Genomic DNA, 17435 nt, shown 5'->3' with positions numbered 1-17435 from the left:
CTTAAGATAACCTTTCAATTATTCTCGAGTTCCAATCAGTTACTGGAGGCTTTGAACTTTTATTAATGCAAATTTCATTCCATTCCTTACGTTTTAAAACAAGCCAGTTGATTGGCATTTTCCCTTTTAATTTAATGAAAGGTTATTAAAATATTACAGGATCACATTAAGTTCTCAATTACATTATTGGAACATGCATGATCAAAGGATCGAGGAGTGAGAGAGTGAGACAGTAGAAAAATGAAATTGTTTCTAGTCTGTTAAAGTGACCTTTCTACCCGTGTCTCTGTTGGTTTTTATCGGCAGATGTCCAGCCTTAGAAATCTTCGAGAAATTTCGAAACTTGCGGGTGCCTAACGTACTTCTCACATGAAGGAACCCCTTTCTTCAGGACTAGGGGCTACCCAGGGTCTCTGCTCACACCTGAGTCACTGACAGCTTTGGCGATAAATTTTGATAACACGTTGGCCGTGTCGTCTGCGAATCAGAGCTCAGCAAACACTGTAATTTAGAATAGATTGCACTGTAGGTATGTAAATGGATTGAATAAAGCTACTACCGTTAATTAGAGCAGGGAAGCTATGTGTTCACAGTCTGTGCGAACTCTGTATACTAGGAACTTCTACCTGTTGTACTGCGCTTTGCCTTACAACGACCAGAGTTCCTCCACAGAGATCATCTTTAATTTTAAATTGTTTATACAAAGTGTTTTTATCTTAATGTTTCTGTGCATCTCTCGGACTCTACCAAACAAGATGTGACTTGGAAATGAAAAAAATCGAAATATCGTCGCTTAAAAATGTAGGGGTGACAAGTCAAGACAGGTGTGTCACCAGTCTGAATTATAAGACATAAAAAGGTACAGTACTTTTTAAAAAAAAAAAATTTGATGTACCCGATAAGCAGAAGCGTTTTTTTCTTTCTCGTGGTCAGTTGTTCTACATGATACATTTTACAGGTCTCTCGATGTCACACAGCTTCCACAAACCTCTGTTCGACGCAGTTGTCACATACATCCAGGGACTGGGACAAAGTATTTATTGAGGTTTGAGGAGAGAGCAAAACTGTGACTTGATCTGCAACCAACTACAATTTACAAAATAAGACAACAATGGATTCATCTCTAGACTCCTCGTCAAAATCGTCTCTGCCATACCACCATCACCGTCGACATGTTAAGTGAGTAGTATTTAGTTTCTCTGACAGTTTTTTTTAACAAGCACCAAACAGACACACACAAAAAAAAAAAAAACAACACCTCTGTCAGTACGTAATTGAAACGAGTTCTTTATTCCAGTCCTATTCTTCGGTTTCGACGGAAGCCTCGTCCCTTCCTGCCCTCCCCCTTCTATTCAGCGGGAATGCTATAAGCCTTAGTCCTCTTTAGAGTGTTTGTCAATTCACCGGAGTCTCAGTGGAATGCAATATTAGACTTCTCGACCTCGTAACCGCCCTTTCGACCTGGGGCTCCCCGTTTATTTGCATTTAATTATAAAGCTGCCCCCTCTCTTTCTCATAAATTCCCTCCCTCATTGTGTTTTCTGTGAGTTTACCTGTCTGTCCGCTTGTGTAATTGTATGTCTGTCTGTATGCGTGTCCGTCTTCCTGCATATTTGGTTGTCTCTCGGCCTGTCTGCTTTCATCGACTAGTTGCCTTTCTGAACAAGTACAATTACTACCAGTGTCTTACCTTCGTGCATCATGCTGTGGGAGACTGGATCAGACCCACAACTACAAGACTATTAAAACACCTGATGTATTTTTAATGACTGTTGCGACTTTATGGCGAATGAAATTAGCTTTCGATAATAATTTACATTCAGCCACTGGACACACATGCAAACAGATCGATGGACTAAGAAACAGCCACCCCGATCAATTCTCGATCACTCAAAGTGTCGCTCGGGTATTGTGACTCACCCAGATTTATGCAATATCCAGTCACCCATTTTTCTCCTCTAAGAACAGCATTAGAATCGCAATAAAAGATTAGCAAACTCCCTATTTTTAGTAGCCTCCTCGTCTGCTTGAACTGCTCTTTTGTTAAGGGGGAGCTTAACTGGCGTGGTTTCCGTTGGAGATCTCGTCTGGTTCAAGAGATAGGTCAGTGCTCACCAACTGCAGTTGCACTGCTGGTAGTGCCAGTCATAGCAAATGGTTCTGTTTCAAGAACTGATAAGACTGGCAACTGTGTGGATTCTTTGTGGACGCTCAGCTGATGACAACCTGTATTCAGCTAGTGATCCGGACATCCGTGAACTCTGGAGTGACATCTCCGTGCTCTGTAAACATATTAGTGGTAGCTGGTAGTTTTAAACTGGTTGTTAACTGTGGTGTTCCAAGAACCTATCGAAGTAAACAAGTAAAGGAAGTTACATGTAAACGAAGATTGAAAGTTTAGAGAAGACTCGTATATCTATGCTCGAGATAAACAGTAAACGAATTAGGAATGCTTTAACGAAATTTAATGAATGATATGTTTGCTATGATTACAATGGATGAACAGATTTAAAGGTAAGTTCTCCTTCTTTCTCTCTCTCTTTCTCTCTCTCTCTCACACGCACACACACACCACACACAGACAGTAAGTCTCCCAGTCACATAGATACACGTACACGAGGTACACCAGCTGGTATTGACGTATGTTCGACCGAGCTCTACAGAGTTCCGTTCCATCAGAAAATGTCTTCGCCTGTATGTTCACACGACTGGCCCCGCAAAAGTTTGCCTTTAAGTGTCACCTCCTGTCTCCGGAAAGGAAGCAAAAGTTCTCAGGAAAGTTCTGTATTTTCCCCTCACTGTCAGCACACTATTACTTCTATTGCAGTCTGTTACTGTGTAGCCAATGTTTACATTGTGTTAGTGTAACTAATTCCACCATTTTGACAATATGTGTGTAGTTAAATCCGAGCGCAAAATTGTTTTCAAATGCCTAGGATAAGTTCTTTTAAAGATATGCAAATTTCCAAAATCTGAGCTTTAAAAAAAAAAAGTTTCTCGAGATAGAAACCTTCTCACCTGGGTGTGAAGGTTTGGGGGAAAGGTCAAGACCTCATTATTCTGTGACGTCGCAAATGAAAAAAATGAAACCACATTAGTATATTCCTGAAGTTTTATGATTGCCAGTAGTTGAAACTTAGGTCACTTTACATGCTTAAACAAAATGTTCACCATGTGTTTTTGTTACAAACAGATGTATTTTTGTTAAATGGCTATAACAACAGTTGTAGCGATTCTGAGCTTACTTTCATTTTTTTTAAAAGAGAGATCATTAAACGTCCAGTGCAAAATATTTATCCAGTCAGTAGAAAAGAAAATTTTTACTCACGGGAGCTTTAATACAAGGTGGGGGGTGGGGGGAACTTCAATCTCCTGTTGACTTTCTTTTGATATTACAGTATGAAAATTTGTTCACGGCTTTCAGGATGACTGAGTGGTTGGCCCAATATGAACGAGTGGCCCAGAGGCAGCAGGAATACCTGAAGAGAATACAAGACCTGAGACAGCAGTTGCAGTCACGTGAGCGTCACATGCTGCTGACAATCGAGCGCATGCGCAGTCTTCCACGTCACCATTCTCTGACCCAGAATGGCTACGACTTCCTGCCTACCAAAAGGAATTACATGGTTCCACCCGCGGTGTCGCAGTCCTGGCCTTGCCAGACCTTCCATCAGAAGGCTGGTCTGTTTCCGCCAGGGGCACCGAGACTAGAGAGTGATGGGACCGACAACTCGCAGAAGGGAGTCTACTCTTGTTTTATTTCCGGCGAGCGACTTCTGCCGAAAATGACTCCTAATAAGCTGACACTTGTGACTTCCAGACGGCACCAGAAATCAAACCCCGTCAGTGACACTGCAGCAAAGTTCAATAACTCTGTCATCGATATGACCCTGGAGAGGAATAAGACAGACTACGAGCCAATCGAAGAGATCGCGAAAAGAAACCGCATTCACTTCTCGCGATATTTGAAGTCGCGGGAGGAGAAGCGTGTTGCCTTAGACTTAGAGATTGCTGACAGGGAGGGAGGGCAGAAGAGACACAGCACAACGGAACGTTTGTCCACGCTTGCAGTCTGTGGAGATGACATGACATGAACATACAAGATGGGGAGCAATACGGTCTAGATGCTGAGAGATCGTAACTTAAGTTATACGTAAACAACAAGTCGAATATTATAGAATAATAAAGTTGTCAAAACACAGCCCTAAAAGCTCTGGAAGGTACTGTGCAGTGACATTTATTTTTTTCTAATGATTTTGTGGTCGTGTTCACTCACAAAAGGAATGACCATGACATGCATAAGTCTCTCAGGCTGCTTATTTATTTTTACTTATTCTTAGACTCACTTCACATGACACGTACATTCATGCACGTATAAACACATGCATCAAAAACATTACATCAAAAGCCAAGGAACGACTGCATGGCTGAGTCATACAGAGCGAATTAGTAAAACGCATTGATGCGTGCTGAGTGTTGTTTGTTCGTGCGACTAAATAATGTATGTATATGCACCTTAATCAGCTCACCTTTGTTTGTGGGGAAAGTGTCACTCCATGCACTAAAAAAACTTATCTTTAAACAGAATACACATAATATATGAGATACTGTCTATCATACACAAGATTAACCAGCAAAATTGAGACATTAAGCTTCTTTGAATTCCACCCCATATGGAAATAAAAGGAACTGATCAAGAGGCTGATAAACTAGCTAAATTGGCAACAAACAAAAAACAACCCCTAAAGTTACCTCCTTAACCATATGTGTTCCACCAGCAGAGAGGAAGATGGCCATAATGGCATAAAACAACCAGCCAGCAGCAGTTTGTCCTCATGTAGTAGGTTATATATAAGCTTCATCAGCATATCGCATAATACGAAAATATCAAGGCGGTACCATTATATAGTCGATCGGGTTGCTCTAAGGCATGGTTAAGCGTATTCTTTGATAGTAGGAAGATTTACAGAAGAAGAAAAAAAAAAAAAAAAAAAAAAATCCTAAATGACCAGGAGCAGTAAAACATGGGCAGCAAAGGGAGGCTATGATGTGCTCGGCCAGTAGTTTCCCTTGAATTTAGGTACACGGCGCCATTTTTGAAGGTACTTGCACACACATTTGCAGGTGTTCGAAACATTTTACCATATAACGAAGATATCAACGAGTAAGCATATTTAATTTCTATATCTTGAAGTTTCTGAAAAATCATTTACCTTTAGTCGTGAGATATTTTTTTAACTTTTGAGCTAGCTCAACAACGAAGTGTCGATCAGAGTTCCGAGACTGCTTTGTTGTTGCCAGAATGAATGTGTTCCAGATTTTTTTGTTTTGTTTTGTCAGCACATTAGCAGTGGTTTCTTACTTTTTTAGTTTGCAGTTATCAGTTTTATGTTTTCCGTTTGACTTTATATATTTCGCTTTATGAGTTTGAACCGAAAGGAACTGTAATCATAAAGATCAGTGTTAAAATGTTGATTTTGAAAGCTGGTGTTCTTGTATGATTCTTCTTCTGGTCTGACTGGGATTAGTAGTTGTGAGTAAAACCTGTGTATGGATCTGACACAAACATTTTATTTTAATTTTATAAGTTGATAACTGCTATACCTGATTTTCTTATAATTATAATATTATTTCTCTTAAAAGCTGAGCAAGTTTTAGCATTCAACTACATATTTCGTTCCAGTTTCACCTGATGATGACACTATGTGTGGCCACAGTCATATAATAAGTGCATGTCCACATTTAACAAAGTGTCTTCTCAGATAAGATTTCAGTAGAGGATGGAAACTTCAGTCAATGAATCTATATGCACCTCTTCAGACACAGGAGAGATCGTCTTATCTCCAATACCATTAGACATCTTAAAAGGTAGAAGGTTTTTCTTTTTTCATTCTGAAATTTTTTTCACAATTTTTAGAAGTTATTAATGCTAGGAACACTGTAACTTCCCTTTTTTTGACAAATGAGAAAAAATAGAGGTCACACACAATCTATATTCAGGAAAGTAAAGTGAAGAACTAGAAATTTGTTTAATAGCTGAAAAAAAAATTTGGAAGTACTTACAGTAATCTTTCAAATGTTTTTAATATCAGAAAATAGTTTTTTTTTTTAATTATAAAGTTAATTTTTAGATTTCAAAGTTAGAAATACACTTTTTCTGTAGTAACATGATAGAGTGTGTTCTGAGTTCTGGTTAGCAAATGACATTGATGTACATGCATATAATTTTCATCTTCAGATGACTTTTAAAATAGTTCTTCAATCATAACATTTTCTTCAAAAATGTTACATTCTGAGACAAAATATCTTTTTTCCTTGTTATACAGATGTAGTGGCATATGTTGAAGTTCGCACAGCAAATGACAATCGCAGTGCATCAATCCAGAAAGTTCTAGAACGCCTGGGAGCTCGTGTGGAGCAAAATTTTACAGATGAGGTCACACATGTTATCTTCAAAGAGGGCAAGAAACGAACCTATGATAGAGCCATAAAGAGAAAAGTACATCTTGTTTCTGTCCTATGGGTTGAGCGGTATGCATTGGAATGTTTACTTTTGTCATATTTTAGGATCTGCTGTGGCAGTAAACAGTGGTTTTAATGTGATGATTTTACCTTGTTATCCTGTTAAAGCTTGTTTTTGTTAAAAGAAATTTACATAATAACATTCACATTTTTTTCAGATTATAGCACTTGATGTTTTATAATTAATAATAAATAGCATGTCTGCAGAATCCTAGCAGGTGGCTGCTTCACATTGTTAGAATAAGCATAAGGAATACTAAAATAAAAGTTGATGGGAGAAGACTCTTGGACAAAATAAAATTTAGTACTCTCTCCCCCTTGCTTTCAGACTGACATATATATGTATGAAAGGTATCCAAACTACGAATAATTTCAAAATGCAGAGAAAGAGATGCCAGAGATGATTTTGGAACTCATTAATGTCTGATTGAAGCTTGTAGCTGACTGAGTGGTTCAAATGGTAGCGGTTTCAGTGTACACATTTTCCTTATTGCCTTAGTTCATAAGTTATTTTTTGTTTTTCCTGTTATAATTTCCCTTCCTTTTTGTTTTATTGCAGATGCAGAGAGCAGGGTCAGCATGTACCAGAGGAAGGTTTTGTGGCCAACACAGAAAAATACCTTTCATCACCTCTTCCTGGTGTTCGATGGAAGGTTTGTTGTTCATGTTGGAAGATGCATATGCAAAACTTTGCTGATTGTATTATTAGTAGCAACACTGACAGATTGTTATGAACAAAGATGATTTGGTTCAAATGCTTGAAGAATCAGTAGTGGGACTTTAATTAGTTACTTATAAAGTTTTAAAACCAATTAATATAGATTTGTTTTAGACTATATTTTTTATATATTAAAAAATACCCTTTCAAATAATGCTTATTGTAGAAGGGGGTGTGTGTGTCTCCTGTTTATGTCTGCTGCTTTAAAGAGCTCCAATAGAGGCTTCATTCAAATAGTTTTATCAAACTTAAATAGGCAGCCATACATTTTACTGGAATGGCTATGGGTTCTACTGTAGTCAGGATCATTTGATTGCTTTAACTACTTTTTACTTGTCCATTTTCAATATTTTTGGTGACTTTTGCTTTATTTCTGCTCATTAGACAACTGGCAGAGTACTGATTCATTCACAGTTCCGGTATTGTAGTAATATTGGTGACTTTGATGGAAAAGCTGGTAGAATCCATCTTTGCTAGGAAGTAAACAATTTCTGAAAAGATTATGCAACAGTTATAGTGGCTGAATTTCTTTGCAGTCTTATGAATGAGAATGTATGTAGCACCTCTCTAAAGATTTTCTCATAGCGCTCTACCTAAATCATACATAGACTAAATCATCAATAGCCGTGCACCCACATTCGAATATAACAGACACGCTCACTTCTATAACATACACTCACTCATACACAAAGTAAATTACAAACACACATTATGCATGCTCATGGTGAGGTGGGGGTCACAGTGATGTCGTAGTTCTGGAAGAATGTGTCTTAAATTTAAAGATAGCAAGAGATCAGAGCGATGAAGGCTGACAGGATAATTCATTCCAAGTTAATGGAGCGTTGGTAGGTCATTGTCTTAGTGTGACTCGAAGAAGATTGGTTTTAGAAGATAACCAAAGAAGTCGTGCGATTGTAATAGGAGGGAGCTTCTGAGAGAATTAGTGCATGAGAATTATTTTTGCCTGGATTTTGAGCTGTGCTTGACAGAATGCAGGTTTTAGAGAAGGGTAGGCAAGACTGTACAATGGTGTTGAAGAGAGAAAATGTCTTTATTTCAGAAGTATAAGTCAATGCAGCCTCGAGACTTCAATGATGAAATGACACGGAGTGCAGAAAGTGTAGAGAGACGTCACAAGCGAATGGCTCGTGCTAATACATTCTTTGTCAATGATACAGTCACACCTGACCGGTCTTCTGCTATGGTTTTAGTGGAAGACACACAACCACGATTACCAGTAAGTTTTGTGATTTTCATCTGTTAACAATCACTTATTCTTACCCATCATGATCATACTTTTTTGTGAATTGTAATCTGCAGTCAAAGTTAACTGAGGAAATCAAATAGACATTAGAATGTTTGTGGTGATAACATCATTACTTTTTGTTTCTGTTAAACTACCGGAGTAAATCTGCACACTTTTCAGATACATGGGGTTTCTGATCTTTGACTAGAAGAAAATGTAGTCAATTCTAGCTTAAAGGCTTTTGTCTGATTTCTCTATGAGTTATTGTATTCGTTCTGCTTGCAGTTTTCCCTTAAATTTGACAATGGGTTGAAAGGATTTGCTTAAAAGTCTAAAAGATCTTGATTGCATAGGCATGTGCCTTGTAGACAAAATGTAAATGGAGTTGAGCCATAAGGGCTTAATACTAGTCTTTCAACCTTTGGCACCTGTATAAAGACACTGCTGTGGTAGGGAGTGAAGTACTAAAGTTACAATTACATTGTGCATTTTCGTAGGTGGTGAGCAGCCTCTTACTGCAGTCACCTGGAGCACCACAATCCCTGTCACTCCGCCCAGTCTGCAGGAACGCATCCTGCAGCTGCAGAAGGAGAAAGAAGGTAGGGTGGTGTTGCTATTTGTGCGCCAGGTATACAAATGTGCTTGATAGCAGACAGAGTGCAGGAAGAGACAGCCATTTAGCTACTGAGTGCTGATCAGTCTTAGTCAATTTCATTTTGTTCTGAATCACTAAAAAGAATACTTAATACTTTGAAACTGTGCCACTTAATCATCTTTAAATTCATCTTTAATTCATCTTTAAAAATGCACATTTATCAATATAAAGTGCTTCTTTTTGGCGAAATTATATAGTTGGAAACAGCAAACAGCGCCAGAATGACAGAACCATAAGCCTTATTATCAAGGGTGTCCCTATCATCTGTGTGTTCAATATATTCTTGAAGAACAACATGCATGAAACCCTCCATAACCATCACATTTCTATTTTCATTGGTGGAAGGCTGATTTGCAGACTACAGACTTGTTACCAAGCACTAACAAAGAACCAACTCCAAGACCTTACCAGCAGGCTGACAGACAGTTGGAGCCCATACAGAATGGAGGCCAGCACTGATAAGAGGGAAGTTGTGAGCACTGGCATACAAAACAGATATCTACATGAATGGGATAAGCAGCTGTACTTGGGAGCCACAAGGATTGCAGCGTCATAACCGTATAATATCCATATCAGGATCACAGCAGTAACACTGGAAATGGCTGAGCTGGACAGGATCTAGCACAGCCATTGACATCAGGCTTACTACAAAGTACAATCTGTACAAATCCCTTGTAGTACCAATCCTGCTCTATTGATGCGACACGTGGACTCTGCTCACCGAAACGGAAAGGAGAATCCAGGCATTCAAGAACAAGTGCTTGAGGAGGCTGCTCTGGATCTTGTACATAGAGCATAAAACCAATAACTCTGTATGAAGCACAGGTGCCACACTCGTAGAAGATCAGAAACCTCGACCTGCAACAATCAAGTAACATAAGCTGGTCTGGTTTGGCCATGGGAACCTGGTATGACACCTTCTTGGGAGGGTGGTCAGTGCCGAAGTGGCCATCAAAAGAACTGGCTTACAAACATCAAAGATTAGACTGGTTGTTATGTGTTATATCTGCTCACTGTCACCCCAAATAGGCATAAGTGACAGGACTCATCAGCTGCCGCATCTATCCATATGCTCCCCCAACAACAGGCACTGGTCAAGGAACAAATGCATAGGTGACAAATGATGGACTTATGCTATGTCGAGGGTGATGAAGCATATTTATTATGAAGTGAATCAGTCCTGACTGTTGAATTACATCAAGTTGATACTGCCCTGAATTAATCTTTACTATGGCTTTTCTTAAATAACTTCACTCTTATGCAAATGTTTGCACTTACCTCATGTTCATATTTTAAAGTAAATAAGAAAAACAAGGTTGTATCTAAACTTAACATTTGCTTGTTTATCTTAATCTTTCTCAATCACACACATTTTTACAGCAAAGAAAAATGGCATCTGTTCATCTCCTGTGTCCTTCAGATCAGCTCCAGAAACACCTCTTCAAAGAAAGCTGTTCACAGGTAACAAAGTAATAGAAATATTTCATTTATTGTCTCACCGTAGTGTTCATCATTTAGAATATGCTAAATAGCTCATCATTAGCAAGATTTATTTTATGAGTTTCTTTACTTTCTGACTGTACTTCCTCACTTTGGTTGAAATGTCTGCTTAGTTTATCATGACTCTAGACCAGTGTGCTCCTGATACAATTAGTTTTTTGTTTTTTTTTTTTTTTGGTTGATATTCATCTGGCAGCCTTTTGGGGCTGGTGAATCCTGCACGATCTGTTTTCATATAACACATAAAGATATGACTGTGACATTATGGTAGTTGGGGAGTGAGGTGTTTGGGTTAGGACCCACTGACAAGGGGCAATAGTATGGTAAAGAGCATTTGTAACCTCTAAGCTCCTCTTAATACTTAATAGTTGGGTGGTTTGAAAAGTATTAAAGAATGAATCTATAAGAAAAATTTCAATTTTCTGTCAATAGCAGATGATGAGGATATATCAGAGGAGCTTGTTAGACAAAGGACTAGTGCAGTCTTGCAGGAGAAACCACATCTTGAGAGCACTGAAAATGAAGAAGAGAAGTATTTGAAAGCTACACAAATAATTTCACCAGATGGCAAGGACATTAACAAAAATAGTATGATTTCTAGAAACAAGAAACTTCACAAAGCTTCTCAGCTAGACTCTGAAGGTAGCCCTGTATATGACAATCAGATAAACCACAAAAGGCGCAGCATGCGGTTATCAAATAAGTTTTTCACAAGATTGAATTTAGAAGGCAACAACGATTATACAAAAGCATGCCACAAAGAATCACTAAAGGAGGGGAGGCAACTTGATGGAAAAGGAGTAGCCTCGGTAAATGAGGATTGTGGCTATGGGTCTTGTTCAGAACCTGCAGACAAATTTCAGCAAGACTCAGCAGACAGGCTTCACTTGAACTCGACAGACAAGCTTCAGCTGGGCTTGGCAGACAAACCCCTATCAGACTCAGCAGACGAAGCTTCTCTAGATCATAAATTTAAGCCAGACTGTCGTAGTACAAGGTTATCCAGTTGTGGAAACATTCTTGCTGTAACAGCTACTTCCCAGCCAGATAAAACAGCCAACTTGATAGATTCTAGTGCAGAATGCAGAAGGGATCAGGACGCTGATCCAGGGACTGCATCCAAGGTCCAGATACAAGGCCAAACCAAAGTCCATGGTGCAGAAAGGAGGCGTTCAAGACGTAGCCTAGCCACAAGCTTGTCCACAACTGGAGCTGCAGCTGGTGCTGGTAACATCTCAGGTAGGTCACTTTCAGGTCAGCAGCTAGCTTCAGGCAGGTCTGTCCCTTTCATGATGGATGAGGACATGAGCAAAGACTGTATTGTTAGCTTAAGTGAAAAATGTGTAACTGAGATGCCATCTGACTCAAGTTCCATGACTTCCACAAAGAAGATGCCAATAGAATCTGTGGTGACAACGGGACGAAAAAGAAAACTTCATAACCTTAACCAGGAAATGGAGTTTTTCATCCAGACACCTGACAGTCCACGTAAATGCAAATTGTCTGAAAAGCAGAGCGAAATAGAGCAACAAACAGAGTCAGGGCAGATTGATGACATTTTACTAGATACTCATCAACCAGTCAAAAAAGGTAGAAGGAGCTTGTGTAAGACAAAAGAAAACAAAGGGAAAATAAATTCTCGATCAAAGAAAAAATCATTGACTTCAGATTCAGACAGTGAAGAAAAGCCAGCTTTTAGAAAGAGTCAGCCAAAACGAATGCGTAGAAGCCGTGGCAGTCAAAGCACTAGTGACAGTGTGCTGGGGGGGTTGCCGAACAATAGCCTGCTGGGTGCTTCGATGTCCATGGCTGTCGATGACACTTTGACCTCTCCATCTTTCGTGAACCAACAGGAGCATTCCAAGCCACGGGCCAGCATTGAGGAGTTTCAAACTTCATTAAAATGCAAGCAGAGCAGCCGCTTGAAAAGGCAGGTGTCTCTTTCTAGTGTGTCAGAGAGTGCCGATACATCTGGGGAGGAAAAGAAACAAACTTCAAGCCAGCAGTATTCCAAACAGTTTGGGAAGAAGTCTTCTATTGTGATGACCAGTTTACACAGGCAGTGAGTAATCTGATTTTTGAGACATAGTTTGTACTCTTGAGACGATCTGCATTTTTATATTTTCATGCATACTTTATTAGTTGTTAATATTACTGCTGAGTACAATTTGCTTTAAAAATGTAGCTAATAAATATGCAGAGTCAAAGTTCATATTTTCTTCCATAGCTGCTTTTAATTTATATTGAAGATGATATTTATACTCTTTCCCTTTTTTCCCTTGTGCCTTTTTTTTTTCACAGGGAGCAAGAGCTGGTTATATCTGCTGTGAAAAGACTTGGTGGGTTTGTTTTGGAAAACAATGTTTCACGTCACACGACTCACCTAATATGTGGTGAACCACGGCGTACCCTGAATGTTCTGCATGGTCTGGCAAGAGGCTGTTGGATTCTAAGCAAAACATGGGTGGGTGACAGCTGCCATTATCTGTAAATCTTAAAAGATTGTGTGATATTTAGATAAATTTTAACAGTGTATATATATAAGCATATAACAGATCTGCTTTTCAATTTTGGATGGAAATTCAGATCATGCAGCAGTATCAGATTTTCTGTTTATCTTGATTTTTGTTTCCCTTCTGAAAGTAGGATGTTTTCTTGGTGGCATTGTTAGGCAAAGTTACCTGCAACAGAAAACACCATTGATCTCTAGCTGATGGTTGCAGGTAATTCAATCACTAGAAGCCGAAAAATGGGTACCAGAAGAGACATTCGAACTGATAAAGGAATTTCCGAAGTCTAAGGTAAGGTTTGTCATTATGTCATTGCTATTTACAGTTCATATCAACATGAAAGTGATGTGTGGAATGTTTTCAGGTTATAATAATTTTCAGAAATAAATTTTAAAAATCATCGTGCCACTAATAATGCAATATTTTTTCCTTGCAGGTTACACGGCTCGCTCGGCAACAAATTTCAGATGGAGATTTTCAGTCAAAGCTGTTTGATGGGATTGGAATTGTCTTTGTTTCTAAATCTTGTACTCCTCCACGTAATCAAGTGGCAGCTCTCTTGCGTCTTTGTGGTGCTAAGGTATGCTAAAAGTGACCAACCTGCCATGCCTTTTTATCTTCATTATAGTTTTTGAAGTGGAAACACTTGCACAAACCACTTCATCCTGTTTACAACATAGAACCTCACAGGAAATAAGAATGATGCTATGTCTATCTCTGAGAAAATTACAAAACAGACCAGAAAGGGAATTGTGGGAGAGACTGGTGGACAAAGGTATTGTTGGTTGGTTTATTTAGTAGGAAAGTACTTCCACCTTGAGGTGATGTCGCATTATGGAGGGGAGTGGAAGCAGGAAGAAACTAGGGTACCTGGGGAAAATGCCTAACGTCCAGCCCTATGGACAGGTGTCATATACAGAGAGTGTCCTGAGACAAGATCTGAACCCTGCGTTTCTCACTACAGTAGTAACAAATAAGTGTTTTAACCACTACACCCCATGCTGGACAAAGGTTATTGATCACTTGCTTTATATAAACAAGGCCAAGGTAAAATGATGGGGTGATTTTGTACATTTAGCTTAAGGATAAAACATTTAGCTTATAGATAAGATGATTTGTTTCACATCCTGACATTTGCTTGTCATGCATTCTACTATTAAGGTATTTAAAATGGAAATAAAACATTCTTCACTTTTTTTTCCCCCTTCAAAAAACAATAATGTAAATCATAGGTCATTGGTTGGTTGAACTGGCACATTTAATCAGCAGAATGTATTTGCAGCATGCAAATTTACAGTAGAATGCAATGTAACTACTGAAGAATAGATCTAGTCAAAACTCGCACCAGTCCTTTCACTATTTGGCTTTCGTTCTTTTATTAGTTATTAAAATAAAGGAACAAAACTATTTTCTTCACTTTTCCCTCCTTGAAAAGTAAGACTTCATGGAAAGATTCTGACAACTGCGACATCAAAACAGGTCAGTTGTTGCACATAGGTTGATAGTGAAATATTTGATGTCTTGGCTGTTCCAGGTTACAGAAAATGTTAGTCGAGCTGAGCTTCATATTGGTAATGAAAGTACTGCATGTAAAGTCAGCATAAAACCTCTCTGGGTTTTGGGTAAGTAAAACTCTTTATACCAGTTTTTCTCTGTTCTCAAACCATTGCTTTAGACATAAACTAGCACAAGAAATCAGTGTTTGTTTTTGTTGCATTTTAAAAAATCGATCCTTCTGCAAATGTTTGAAAATCTAGATCTGACTTTAAGAAACTAGTTTACACTTTTGTTACCACAAAAATTTCCAAAGGCTAAAATAGTTTTTTTTCAGCAGTAACCTTGAATCGTCTGATTTTAATTTTAAAAGAATGAGCATTTTATATTTTTTTTCTGGCAGACTGTATAACACAGCAGCAGCTGCTAAAGTATGAGGACTATATTGTGACAGGCGATGACAGGCCTAAGAGGAGTAGCAGCCCAGAGTTTTGATTCCCATGGCTGACTTCAGTGCCTAAATTTTATGCATGGCACACTTCACTGTAGGCTGGACAAAGTTATGGAGCACATTGTGTGTTTTGTGTGTGCCCATATTTGTTCATGCACATTTTGTTGATTCATTTCCAGGACAGGAACATCTGAAGATTTAACTTGTCATCAGTATAAAAACCACAGATAAAACTGATGAGAGTTGTGTGATGCTGATTGATTTTTTATGATTTTTATGATATTTTTAAAATACTGATGACATGAAGTTATCAAGCCAATGCTCATAATTATTAGAGTTAGGTTTTGGCAATACTGTTGTTTTTATTTTTATTATTGAGACCTCATGAGTTTTGAGGGTGGTATTCTGTCCATACATAATTGTATTATAGTAATTATATTGTATTATAGTAATTGTATACTATAAGAACCAATACAGTGAAGGTTGGCTGTCCTGGGTTCAGCTCTTATCTCGGGCAAGCTGTTTTTCTTCTACATGTGGCATCTGTTTACAGGGCCTTGCTGTGATACAGCTTTAGCAGCTTGCTGGGTGTAAAACTCAATTCCTCCCCATCACCTCCACTCCCAAGACTTATTTGAAAGGAAATAGGACATCATTTCTTAGACATAAATGTCATTTTCACGGATGTGTATAGGTGGATTGTTGTCTGTCTGCCGAAACCAAGCTCTTACGAAATTCTCCACTGTTAGTCTCGTCGAGCCTAAACAATGGATATGGCTGAACCGTAAACTTTGTACACACCTGCCTCGTTTTAGTAGTTAATTGGAAAAAATCATCTGCAACTGAACAGCAGTTAGTGTTTTAATTTATTGATATTTTTCTCTTGTTAGAGTTTTCAGTTGTAGGCAGCAGATATTTTTGCAAGCAGCATGAAAGGATTTTAAAATACCTGTGATCAAATCACTCTATTTTTAAAATTAAAACAAAACAAAAAATAAACAAACTTTCCAATCATGCTAGACTTGTGAAAGATATTTTACTTATATATATATTACCACTTTTTCCTCTCTGGCTGTGGCAAGGGATTTGATTTGGTGAATCTCACTGAAGCCAACCTGTTACCTCCTACACAAAGTTAGTGTCGAGTGAGTTAGAGGTAAATAGAAGTATTATTTCAGCTTTTTCATTTAGTTCTGGCTCTGGTTTTGAAGAAGTTTTACCAGTTTATGTGCCTGGCATGTCCTTGTTCCATCTGCTCTTCTATTTATAGTATCTGTTAGCTTTTCTCATTAGATGATTCATCATATTTTCAAAGAAACTTTGTGTTCCAGTTTGTAGTCTTTCAACTATCAGTGAAAGTATACAGGTGTAATTGAAACAATGAAACCTTTTCACCTAGAATGACCAGTATTATGTGTGCAGCATTAAGTTCCAAGTCTTGACCTATCTTTTAGGCTAGTTTTGCATGTCTTTTTCCATACATTTCACATACAGAGGGACATTACCTTTGATGGTCACCCATGTCTTGACGCCAACTGTATAACAACTGTTTAAACATGCTTTTACATCCATCAGTCAAACCTAATGTTTCCTTACTCCCTTCAAAAGAAAAGTGAGGTAGGAGTTGCTGTTGGCATCCATGATGAATTTGAAAAATCATCATTGCACTTTGAGTTTTCAAACTTTCATTGACTACCGAGCAATAAATGTTACACATGCCTGCAATTGTTATTAGTCTAATGTTCTTTTTCCTCAGTTGCACTGAAGTCAAAAGTTGATGTCGTTTTTATGCTGTAGCACAAGCTTAAATATTCTGACATTATACAATGGTATGGTAGCGGCCCTGTGGCGCAACGGTTAGCGCTGTTAGCGCCTGTCACCAATACAGTGAAGGTTGGCTGCCCAGAGTTCATTTCTCGTCTCGGCACGCGTTCTTTCTCTGCATGCATCTGTTTACAGGGCTGGCTGCCTACCATAATATAGCCTTAACACGGCGTAAAACACCAAATCTCTCCCCCCCCCCCCCCCATTATCAATGGTATGAACCTTCACATTCTATGACTGGGTAACTTGTTAAGAAAGTCTTCAAACACAAAACATAGCCATTGTCTGAGGGATGAGAATCTTATTAGCATTTTTTGCAAATGAGCAAAAATTTACAGGATGCATTTTTAATGCAACTCTTTTTTAACACCAGCTCGTTCAATGATGGAAATATTTAATAACTTTATAAATTCCTGCCCAGTCTTCATAAATCTAGCTATCATTATCTCTGCCCACATGTAAAGTGAAATTTATATCTATTTACTTTTTTTTCTGCATTCAAATCTACATTTCTA

At 38.4% G+C, this 17435-nt stretch overlaps 2 protein-coding genes across 5 annotated transcripts; both read left to right on the top strand.

Moving 5' to 3' along the window:
- The first annotated feature begins 352 nt into the window (after positions 1 to 352).
- Positions 353 to 4296, top strand: LOC112574602. Of its 4 annotated transcripts, none has more exons than XM_025255793.1 (3): positions 353 to 859; positions 959 to 1179; positions 3425 to 4296. In XM_025255793.1, the coding sequence occupies exons 2-3, from the start codon at positions 1112 to 1114 to the stop codon at positions 4092 to 4094; spliced, it is 738 nt and encodes a 245-aa protein (XP_025111578.1). In that variant the 5' UTR covers positions 353 to 859; positions 959 to 1111; the 3' UTR covers positions 4095 to 4296. The 4 variants fall into 4 exon arrangements, with proteins under 4 accessions (XP_025111578.1, XP_025111580.1, XP_025111581.1 ...); XM_025255796.1 differs by lacking the exons at positions 353 to 859; positions 959 to 1179 and adding exons at positions 2205 to 2284; positions 2507 to 2514; XM_025255795.1 differs by lacking the exons at positions 353 to 859; positions 959 to 1179 and adding an exon at positions 2180 to 2284.
- A 172-nt stretch (positions 4297 to 4468) lies between these two features.
- On the top strand, positions 4469 to 17061 carry LOC112573985 (microcephalin-like). The gene is given in 14 exon segments (XM_025254745.1): positions 4469 to 5164; positions 5684 to 5868; positions 6327 to 6531; positions 7082 to 7175; positions 8301 to 8439; positions 8442 to 8477; positions 8984 to 9085; positions 10522 to 10602; positions 11074 to 12703; positions 12943 to 13105; positions 13365 to 13442; positions 13588 to 13731; positions 14686 to 14773; positions 15049 to 17061. Coding segments are annotated over 13 exon segments (2940 nt in total). The 5' UTR covers positions 4469 to 5164; positions 5684 to 5780; the 3' UTR covers positions 15141 to 17061.
- The last annotated feature ends 374 nt before the right edge of the window (positions 17062 to 17435 follow it).

The sequence above is a fragment of the Pomacea canaliculata genome, linkage group LG10 (assembly GCF_003073045.1).
Source record: "Pomacea canaliculata isolate SZHN2017 linkage group LG10, ASM307304v1, whole genome shotgun sequence".
Classification (NCBI taxonomy): Eukaryota; Metazoa; Mollusca; class Gastropoda; order Architaenioglossa; family Ampullariidae; genus Pomacea; species Pomacea canaliculata.
Note: the sequence above shows the minus strand (reverse complement) of the source record. Positions and strands in the feature narration are given on the sequence as shown.